At 36.5% G+C, this 11,366-nt stretch overlaps 1 protein-coding gene across 1 annotated transcript; it reads left to right on the top strand.

The window, feature by feature from the left end:
- Positions 1-2,090: 2,090 nt before the first annotated feature.
- On the top strand, positions 2,091-7,755 carry LOC141647811 (cullin-1-like). Its single transcript, XM_074456152.1, has 9 exons — positions 2,091-2,201; positions 3,091-3,254; positions 3,495-3,594; positions 5,108-5,293; positions 5,404-5,451; positions 5,540-5,743; positions 6,072-6,149; positions 6,620-6,709; positions 7,422-7,755. Exons 2-9 carry the CDS (start codon positions 3,127-3,129, stop codon positions 7,491-7,493), a joined length of 906 nt encoding a protein of 301 aa, XP_074312253.1. The 5' UTR covers positions 2,091-2,201; positions 3,091-3,126; the 3' UTR covers positions 7,494-7,755.
- Positions 7,756-11,366: the final 3,611 nt, after the last annotated feature.

Below are 11,366 nucleotides of genomic sequence, written 5' to 3'. Positions count from 1 at the left end.
TTGTTATTGTATGACTTGAGCCATATATATGCAAATAATAATGGCAAGTGTGTATATATATGAATTAGTGTATTTGAAGCAAAAAAAAAAAAGATTATGTCCACTTGGAAAATATGAAAGCAACACTGTTCCCAATTTTATCATGCCATTAGTAAGTGTATTCTTAATAATTACTCGTATTATTTAATTTATGTTTATGCGAGAGTTTGATTATCTAATTCAGCTGATTTGTGTGATTTATATAATAGTCTCCTAAAGCACCAGACGACAAACAATGCGCCTTTTACGTTTGTTAGTCCATGTGGGAGGTTATCAACAGAAAACTTTCTACCATTCTGATACAGGTTAGTGTGATTTAAAAACTATTTCAGATGTAAATTGAGTTCAATTCTGTATACTTCCATGTATTATATCTATTTTGATTATGTATATTTTGAATTGTAGTTTCCACGAATACTCAACAAAGCCCAGAATATTCGCCAGAGGACATCACCCAGTTGAGAAATATGTGGGTCAATTATATTATTTCATTAGCGGAGTCTCAATACTTTGTTCATGCTTTATATACGTCTGTGTATATATAGAGCCATTGTGTATTGACTTCTTTTGTTTTTTTGAGGAAGTTGTGTTTTGACTTTTGATCATCTTGTTTGTACTGTTTTTAAACTGGGTTTAATTGATCACAGAGTGTAATATTTTGATGCAGGATTGAATTTTTGCAGTGCATAGCTGCTGGAATGATATTTTTCAGCAGCAGCTGAAAAAATAGCATTTTAGCAGCTGCTACAAACGCTGCTGAAAAAATAGCATTTCAGCAGCTGCTAGATCAAACTAAAATCATTTTTTTAAAAAAAAAAATAATAAAAAACGACAACGGTTAAAACAACCCGTTACAAACAATTATTTGACAACGGTTTTATTTAGATAAATAATCGTTGACATATTTTCCCTCTCATTCAAACCGCCAAAAATATAAGATAACGAACGATAACCGTTGTCGAGTTCAAAACTTTTACAACGGTTTATTTAAGAAGAACTGTTGTCAAAAGTCTCATCAATACAAATAGATAACGGTTACATACGGTTGTCAATAGATAAATATAACAACGGTTTTGCACGCAATAAAACCGTTGTTAAATTTTGACATTTAATTAAATAAGATAACGAAATGAACCGTTATCATATATAATATTTAACAACGGTTTTGGAACCACTAAACCGTTGTCAATAGTAAACTAGAACAACGAATTTGAAACCGTTATTAAGATTTAATAACGGTTTCTTAAAAGTATACGCGTTGCCATAAACATATTTAACAACGTTTTATAACGATTCTTGAGTTGTGATAACGGTATTATAGATTCGTTATTGATGTTATATAACGGTCGTGTGTTTGTACAACCGTGATATATATTTAACAACAGTCGTTGCAATAACGATTTCGTGTTTCTATTTAATAACGGTAATTGCATTATCTGACCGTTATTGAAGGTCTTATTTGGCGTAGTGATCTCATACCTTGATTTGAAATTTAAAGTTATGTGTATAATATATATGGATAGTAAAGGAATACATATAAGAGTAGAGGTAAAGATTGGACGTATACATTATTGTAACTTGTAATACACCGTAATTAGTGGTGTTATGACTATATGCGCCTATTGAAAAGACAATCAAATTTTAATTAGCATGAAGATATTTGGAAAGACAACAGTTTAAGTTACACTTTATTAAATAAATATGCTTTTTATTTTCCTTGATTAAAAAATCATTATTTATAATATAAAACAATTAATATAAACAAATAAATTGAAAATTTATTATTCTATATTTTTAGTGGGTCAGACTGGTTGGCCCGTTTGGAAAAGCTAGTGTCCATGTCCGGCCCATTTATTTAATTGGGCCAGGCTCGTCCAGCCCACGACCCATTTTTTAGAAAATTTTGGGTTCAAGCCCTCTAAAAATAAGGGCCGTGTGAACGGGTTATCAGACGATATGATCCATGAACAGCTCTACCGGAAATCCAAAAGACGTATCCTATACAAAATACATACGAGTATGTTTATATATAAACGGTATAACCCCCCTCTTCTGTTTCAAAAGTACATTCCTCGGGAAAAACCAACATCCCTCAACATTCACCCGAATTTGTGCCACTATCAAGTTCAACCCCATACTTTTCTTCGATTCACTCCATTCCAGTTAATTTCTCAACTTCCCTCTTTTTTTAAACACGCAATATCTTCCATCATCCTTTTTTATTTTCTTTCCTTTTTATTCTGCTTCTATTTTTTTCCCCTCATATATTCTGCATTATTATCTTTTTTCATTGTTTGTATACCCTTTATTTTATGTTTGGTAAGTTTTTTAGGGTTTCTTAGGGTTTTATTGATTTCTGTTAGTGTATGTTCTGGTAATTCTTAGCTGAATTTCTGGGTTTATGGTATTTCAACGAGTCAAGGGTTATAAGAATTTCACCCATGGCGGTCTTATTCTAATCTTATATGTGCAGCGAACGTTTTTTTTTTGTTTGTTTTCAATTTTGCCAACTATTGTTGTTAAAATGTTTATGATATTGTTCTTCCTTCAACTGAATTGGGTTGGAATTATGTGATTCCTTGTTCCGAATCACTGCGTTTTTTTTTATTGTCAATTTCTTACTTGCCATTATTTCGGATTCTAACCAAGTGACAAAGGCTATTTTCTTGATGTTTTCGGAGTCGTGTTGAATATTATATAGAGCATTACATAAATATAGATTCTAAAATTTTAAGCATAAAAATTAGAGAAAATGCACGAATTTTGGGGTTTTACGGTGTATGAGGACCCCAGGTGACCAGACCGTTTAAGCCAAGGTGCATCCGCCAATGGCCTTAGGAGTCATTAACTAGCCAGCCTACTATGATAATTGAATATTTTTTCCGAGTCCTGTTGGATTTTAGTGTCATGTCTGCTCATTTGCGCGGATATGCTATTGAATTTTGTAGAGTGGGATTTCAATTTGTAGCCTGTCTTAATGATGATAGAATGTTGTCATCCAGCCCTTATCTTAATCGAAAAATTGACTATGTCATCGTTTTTACCTTGTAGATTGCTGTGACTACGAGAAGAATTAAGAAGTTGACGATGGTTAACTATTTAGCTCTTGAAGATGGAATGCTGATGTTGGATGAGGCATTCACGAAGACAAGGAAGATTATGGAAGGACACTCTGATGTTAAATTCACTCCGGAGGAGTATCAAAGATTTTATGAGTATGCTATTTCTCTCCTATTGTGTATTTTACTATGACATTTCAGTTTGACACACCCTGCCCCTCAGATACTTCATTGTTGTTCAGAACCATGAAACCTTTTCACAATATAGCCGTTTCGACACTTGACAATGTCACATCCATCACTTGCAGCCTAGTTGGACAACATAGCCTATTGATTTGTTCTGCATTGGGGGGTTGTCTTTTGTTACTGATTTTTTGCTCTTTACTTCTTTGACAGATGTGTGTACATTTTATGTGTCCAGAGAACTTCTTCTGAAAATTCAAAGATACTTTATGATCGGTATATTTATGGTCTGCAAGAAAGCATTACTTCACTGGTAATATTTGATTGTAGAACATTTGTTTTTTGTTTTCTTATTCGTTAAAACTAAAGTACTTGCCACATAAGATTTTGCTGGCTTGGTTTGATAATCATTTTCAGTCAGTTTACACTGTAGGACTTTGTTCCAGTAGCTTAGTTGAAATCTCATAGCACACTACTTGTGTTTTCAATGATATATCACTTCCTTCGCATGTAATTTTACAAGCAGTCAACCAACAACACTTGCTTGCTGCACGTAGCAGGACCCACAAATGGCCGTCTATGTAACTCGAGGAACATGTGTTGGTATAGTTTTCTTTCAGCTAGTTTTTATATCCTAGTGCCATCAACTTGACTAGTGAAATGCCTGGAGTTCCGCTTTTCAGCTGATTGCATCTTTCCCTCCAATTTTGCATTCTGTGAGGTCGAGAAGTATATGGCTACTTGCTGTATGAGGAATATGTGGAAGTTATGGGAGTCCAATTACCAGGAAATGTGTTGCTCAACTGGAATAATAACCATTAGACCTGCGTTTTAATTTACAAACTTTTAGGAGTAAGTTATCTAGGCAAGTTTGGGCAGACTCTTCTTAAGCTTAGTGGAAGAAAAAATTCAAGTGCTCAGCGCTCCCGTCTCAAAAGTAGACTGTAGTAGCATGTTCAAATCTTATTTGTGAAGGTGGTATGAAAAGATCTATAACCAGCTCATAGCCTAGCAACATTTTTGAGAACATCTGCTTCAAGTACTCAACTCTCCCTTCTCAAAAGTAGTTTATTTTTTATATCATATTTCATCCTAGGCGTAATAAATGAAATTGGCATGTGAAATCTAGTTGGTAGGTCTCACCAACCTGATTTTTTCTCATAGTATGGTTTCATCTGTATACTTCTTCCAAGACTTTAATTCAGCTTACTCGGTCCATTCTGTTCTGTGTATCATATTAGTCATTGAGGGGGTTGTGCTTTCCTCTTAGAAGAATTCAGCTTTTCGTACTTCCTTTTGGACTTACTAGCGAAGTATAGCAAAAGATCTGTACCACCAAATCATGCCCAGGCGATGTTAATTGTTAAACCTCATCCTATTATATAGTACAATTTAGGAAACACAGTCCATATTTTACGTGTCACCACTGCTTATGCCGAATCTCAATTGGGTTTTGTATCTTGTAGTCTGATAATCTGGAATTTAAACTATGCACTGTTAAAATGCACATGGCTATATTCAACTGTCATGAGCCAAGTCCCACCTATGAAATAGAGCAGTAGACAGTGTGTTTATTGAAGTACTTAAGGGACTTATTAGCTTCTTATGATGAACGATCCATGTGTTTCAGAGGGCATAACTGGCCTTTCCTCAGATTACAGTACTATGAATAATGCAAAAGGCTCGTTGGACTCCTAAAGATACACCCCTAGCTAATGAATATGATGGCCTGTAAGGTGGTAGGTCGTAGGGTAGAATATGATGGGACCCAGTGGCTTCCTTATTCTGATACGCTCTGTTCACTCTTTATCTTCTTATGTTGTCAGGTTCTTCCGGCATTAGAAGATAAGAACGATGCACTTTTGTTATCTGAGCTAGTTGCACAGTGGAATAATTACAACTTGATGGCCAGGTGGCTGTCGAGATTCTTTAGTTATCTTGATCGCTTCTTTATCCCCAGAGTTGGTGGTCCTGGTCTTCTTGAGCAAGCAGTTGAATGTTTCCACAAACTGGTACATAATTTTGCTGGATATTCTGCCTGTTGTACTCATGAGGGGTTTATTTGTTTATTTCTCCGTTTATATACTTCATTTTTAGATAATCCTTATGAATAATGTCTCAGGTGAATACAAGGTTCAGTAGTAGATTCATTACTGCTTTTACGTCGACGGTGGGTTAACACTTTTGCAGTATTGCTTTATAAGCTATTGATGTTACTAAATACCTATGGTTTTCTAAGCCAGTTAACCCTCTTACAGATCAATCAAGATCGTAGCGGGGATACGTGCAATCGAAACCTGCTCAAGAATGTCATGGAATACTTTGTTCAGGTCCGAGGAAGTGAAGGAAAACAATGTTATGAGGATTTACAGGAAGCCCTGCTTTCAAATGCTGCAGCTTACTACTCTCACATTGCTTCAAATGGGCTTCAATATGATTCATGTGCAGATTATATGTATAAGGTACTCTCTTATCAATACATTCTGGTATTCTTACGTTTTAAGACACTAACTTCTCTCTTCAATGTCTCCCAAAATACATGAGCAGATATCATGAAATTATACTCTTATTGAAGCATATTTCTTTAAGACTTGATGGTATAAGTTTCATTATTTTTTTCCAAAATATTTTTCTGTGAAATAGCAAGTCAAAAGGCTTCTCTCAAAAAACTAAGCTGACTTATAGTACAGAGTAAAAAAACAAAAGGAGTTGGAATAAGTTCTAGAAGCAATCATATCCTTGGTTGACTAAATTGTGGTGTGTTCATATCCTTCTTGTCGATGATTACAGGCTCAATGGTGTCTGAATCAAGAGGAGGAAAGAGCTAACCATATTCTGGATTCATCTTCAAAAGAGAAGCTTTTGCAGGTGCAATTTTATTTCCTGAAGCTAACATATTACCTCTTATATGACTGATTGTTGCATACTAATATTTAACTCCTATTGATTTACGCATATCATTTTTGAATTACCTTCAAATTTTCTAAACGACTAAATAAAATGAGTATTACCCAATTGTTGCAAGGGTTGCGCAAGCAGAGTAAGGGGCTTTGATGTCTGCCGCTTTATCCTTTTATAAGAGAACATGAAGTGTGTGTTTCCGATTGACCCATAAATAGAATTGTATCCTGTGGCTGCTGCTCCACTTTTCAAAAAGCGCAACCAATTTAATGAACCATTTTGCTTTATTTCATGCTCCAAAGTCAGAGAATTGCTATTTATTGGCTTCATTGAAATTGAAATGAAAAGATTTTACTTTGACTTTCCTGCTTCACCTTAAAAAATCAGAGTTACTATTGTTATTGAGGTTTCTGTCCTTATGGTAATTTTACTTGCAGGTGGCTAAGTCTTACTTGGTTGATCAGGCTCTTGCACAACTAGCAGACAAGAAACAAGCTGAGAACTGTGGCAGCTCAACAGATTATCAGGTATGCAAAAGATGTCAAAAAAGGGTGTTTGAAGTCCTGACTGGTTTCTTTAACATGCGAATCATTTATAAAAATGACAGTATTTATATATAACATGTCGTAGATTGTAGATTGTGGTTGTGATATAACATGAGGGCTAGGAAGACTTTTTCTAGGTTTTAACTTGGTCTGCAAGATTTATGTTTTTCACCAACAATAATAACATTACCTTGGTGCCTCAAGGCTCCTACAAATTGCAACGGGTATAGAAATTACGCCGTTGTACCCTTCTGTTAGCAACACAGGTTGTTTCTAGATCATCCAAAGTAAAAAATATGAAGAGTTCTAACAAATGATGGCGAATTCACAATAAAAAGAAACGAACCATTTTAAGGAGTCATTTTGCCAAGGTTAACTCATAGATGAACTTTCATAGCGGTTTCACACACAAAAATTGCGAGACATCATTTTGAGATCTTGTGATCAATGTGCCCCTGGTAACCGGGGGCTCCGCTGCTGATTACATGATACATCTACAGCAACGAAATGTTTGCACTGATGAACAAATTGATTGATTTTTGCTATACTTATGGGGGCTAAATGTTTTCTTTGCTGAACAAATCAATTGCTGTGAAATAGTCCGTGAATATCATGTTTGTGAAATCGTATGTAATTGTTACAAGAAGTATTAAATGGTGTCAAATGCGTAAACTAATCAGTAAGTCTTGTGTAGGATTTGCTGTCAAAATGTGCTGGACTTAACATTGGAGATCCTAGTAAGGATCCAAATTGGAGGATTGCTTAGCAGCCTTTGGTTTCAGACGCAATTCGAAGATGAACAGCTAGAGTTTAATTCAGAGTTAATGAGAATATATTCAGGAAGTAATACAAAAGCAATTTGGAGCTATAATGGCTGCCTTATTGCTCAACTCAAGTCGGCATATTTGTATATATGTTTCTCTTTTCAACTCTGGTTAAATCCGAAATTAATCTTATGTTAACAGAATTTGTAGCTGAGAATCTTGTTGACGTCTTTTATTCTTAAAATGATGCTCGTAAAGAAAACGTAATTAATTTTGGAATATGCAAATAACGCACCGCAACACTTTCTTTCAGAAAAGAATTTATTTGCATTCCCCTTTGCTTAAGAAAACAAGAAACATAATTTGCTCAAATCGTAACCCGTTCGCCTTTCGAACTATCTTTTCTGAAATTATGAATCAAAGTATGGGCCAAGCCACCTGCGCGTTGTGAGTTTGAAGCGGCGACACTTCTACGGAACTTTGGTAAACAAAGCACGTCATGACCGTTACCGACTTGAAAGGCATTGAAACCGGTGAAAGCGGCGGCACTTCTCCCGCGGAACTTTGGTAAACAAAGCACGTCATGGGCCATTACCGACTTAAAGACATTGAAACGGGTGAAAGGTTTGAACAAGCCTGCATTTGTGGAGTTTGCCACCAATTTTTTTTATGGAAAATTGGAACCGTCCGAATACTTCATGCCATGTCAGGACACAAAGTTGTGCCATAAACACTAAGAAATTCGTTATCCTTAGCATTCTTTGTCTAGAATGACTCTCGCGATGCCAATGAACACGGATGCTCACAGATATCTGAGTAAGGGGCGAGGGTACGTATTAGGAAGCTCTTTATTTGAACACCTAATCCCGCCCCACCTCGATAGCGGCCTCTACTAATGGCCAGAGAAGTCATTTATACTTGATAGTTTGTTAATTATATGCATGCAATGCAACATCCAAAAGATTAATCCTATCATGTGAATATAGAACAAGTTGGTTGACATGCAATTTAACATCCCATTAGGGTCAAGTAGAAGGTTAGACTCATTACATGTGAAAGCCAAGTAAAATAAAACATACAATAAGGATAAATTACATAAGAATTGATAAATTGCAAATTACAATAAATTACAACGGATTGTTTATTGGGTTTACGTCATAAATACGGCAAAACGGGATTTAGAAAAGAAAAGAAAAGAAAAGATGAAAGGAAGATGAAAGGATTGAAAGTATTGAAATATGTCGAAATATAGGCGATAATAGGAATAATAGTCGATTATAAACTTAATTAGAAGCCTTACGTCAAAGCGAAACGAGTTCAGAGGCAGAAACCATATCAGAACAGGCGCAGCATATGTCGCGTCCTCTGGAAGAGGCGCATTAGATGATGCATTCTCTGGAAGAGGTGCATATGTTCCTGCGTTTGTTCTAAGGGTGGGCTCTGACTGTGAAAGTCATACTCGTTGTTCGTTATTGTTCATCGGTTAATTTATGTTGATTATTAATATATGACTCGAATAGAAGTGATTTAGATAGTTTATATGCATCTAAGATCGTCATAAAGCGAAAAAGAACGAATTAAACAAGATATTACAACGGTTTACACATGAACTACAGTTTATATGATGTCGGATTTACACAGATCGAAGCAAAAACGGGAATTGGGAAACAAAGGATTGAAAACGAATTGGAGCAATATACAAAAGACGTATTCAAAAGACTTGATATGGAGGAAATCAAGCCTCTTAACGTCTGGGTTTGATTTAATGACGAAAATCCGCAAATATCAAATTACAAGGGATTTAAGTCGAAAAGGAGTTTATAAAAAGAATTAAGAAGATGTAAAATATGAAAGTTCGAAGGAAATAAGAAATAAAACGAGAAAATACCTTCGAACGAAGCAACGAAGAAACACGAGGAAGAAGAAGAAGAGTAACAACGGCTAAGCAGCCTCTGGAATAGGCGCAACAAGTGTTGCGACTGTTCCAGAAGGCGCAACAGCTGTTGCGTTTCTTCTCAACAGTGTCTCTGTGCTGTTTCGTCAGAAAGGGTTTTAAAAAAGAAGTTTTGAAAACGGCTTTGAGCGTATTTGTGATATAAATTCGTACATAAATTAAATACAAAAAATAAATACAAAATTAAATGAGATTTACACCCCTAGACTTACATGTTTAATGAAGTGAGATTTAACTAAGTTGTCGTTTAATGATTGCTCGACTCGATGTAGGATTGAAAGTGCCCTTGAAAAAGGATTTTAGTAACGAAAACGATTGATTGATTAGGTGGAGTTGGTCAAGTTGGTAGGTCTATGCAAACGAGAGTGGTACCCATCAGGATTTGGGCTTACGTGGTCGAGTAGATCAAGCACGTAGGCGTCAATAGCAAAAGCTCGTGGTCTTAGCATCCAAAGGGAGAAGAGAAGTGCGGACACTCGCGTGAAAAATATGTGAAGCAGAGGCTTCTATTTATACTATTCACTAGGAGGAATTTTAGGAAAAGATAAAATTTGGAAAGAATTTTAAAATATTCTGGAAACTAGCGAAAACCAGCCCAGGAAGAGGCGCAGTAGGCACCGCGACCTTTCCAAGAGGCGTAACACCTATTGCGTCCTCTCCAGAGGCCTTTCCTCCTCAGCAAAAAAAAGTTTTCCCTGTTTTATTTAGGAATTATGGAAGATGTATGTTTCCTTATTTCGCAAGGCAAGATATTTTTCGAGATTAAAAAATAAAATTATATTTTAGGAATAAAAAACTTTAAAACATTCCGACTCGGTTTTAAAACGGCTTTATAAAATGAAGACGACTTTGACCCGGACTCCAAATGTACTCTAATTACTGTCAAAACGACCGTATCGGCACGTAGATGACAACCAAGGGGTTGACATGACTATTTGAGCTTTCATTTGTCAACGGACTTACAAAATATCATAAAATCGCTCCGTATGTTAAACACGTGGCCCAATTATCACTGGTTGTTTGGCAGGAGGTGCAGAAATGAGGTATCTACAGAGCCACCACTTTGATTGAGGCTTGGATAAGGCAAAAGTCAAAGTACAGCCCTCAGGTCAATTGAAGATTACAACCTGAAGACTATGGCGACGCGAGGCGACTCAAGGGGTCTGAGCCAAGGACCTGTCGTCGAGAAAATTTTAGAGTCTGTCGACTTCCGGGGAGGGTCGTTTAAAGTCCATTAGAACCGTGGGAAAACTCGTCAGCCATAAGAAGAAACCATATCTGAGACATGGGTGAACTGGAACTTCGTGGGGAACAATATGAGGGTCAGCAGGACATTGGAGGAAACTGCTGAAAGAGAATAAGGCAGGTGTGGACATGGGTCCACCTACACGCCAAGCCAATCTGTGGACATGCAGTAGTCGGAAAGCCACGCTTGGTGGTGTATTAAATGCTTTCGACCGGATCGTTTTAGATCGGTCGGTTTCGTCTCGGCAAGGGTCTCGAAACGATGTTGAGATGTTCGGAGTCGTCACCAAGCAATTGTGGGATGCTTGGAAACCGTTCGAATCTATTTTATACCTAGGTCAATCAAGGCAAAAAGCGGTGTTTGACATAGGTACTAAAGATAATGAATCGTCCCTCTTTAGCATCATATCTCTAGAATGACTCTCGTTCGCCCTGGATAAGGACGTCCACTATCCAAAATTTCTGAGTAAGAGGTGAAGGTACGTATTGGGAAGCCCTTTAATCGGACACCCAATCCCGCCCGCGGTAGCGGCCTTTACTGATTGATTTTGGTTGGTTGAATGCAAAAGTTGATAAAACGGGAAAATGCATGAATGCGCATACACAAGTTTAAACCTAACATGTGAAGTTTGCTGTGTCGGTTGTTTATCCAAATATCAAGTAATTGATGTCAAGT

This window comes from Silene latifolia, chromosome 3, assembly GCF_048544455.1.
Source record: "Silene latifolia isolate original U9 population chromosome 3, ASM4854445v1, whole genome shotgun sequence".
NCBI lineage: Eukaryota > Viridiplantae > Streptophyta > Magnoliopsida > Caryophyllales > Caryophyllaceae > Silene > Silene latifolia.
This window is presented reverse-complemented; position numbering and strand designations above follow the sequence as displayed.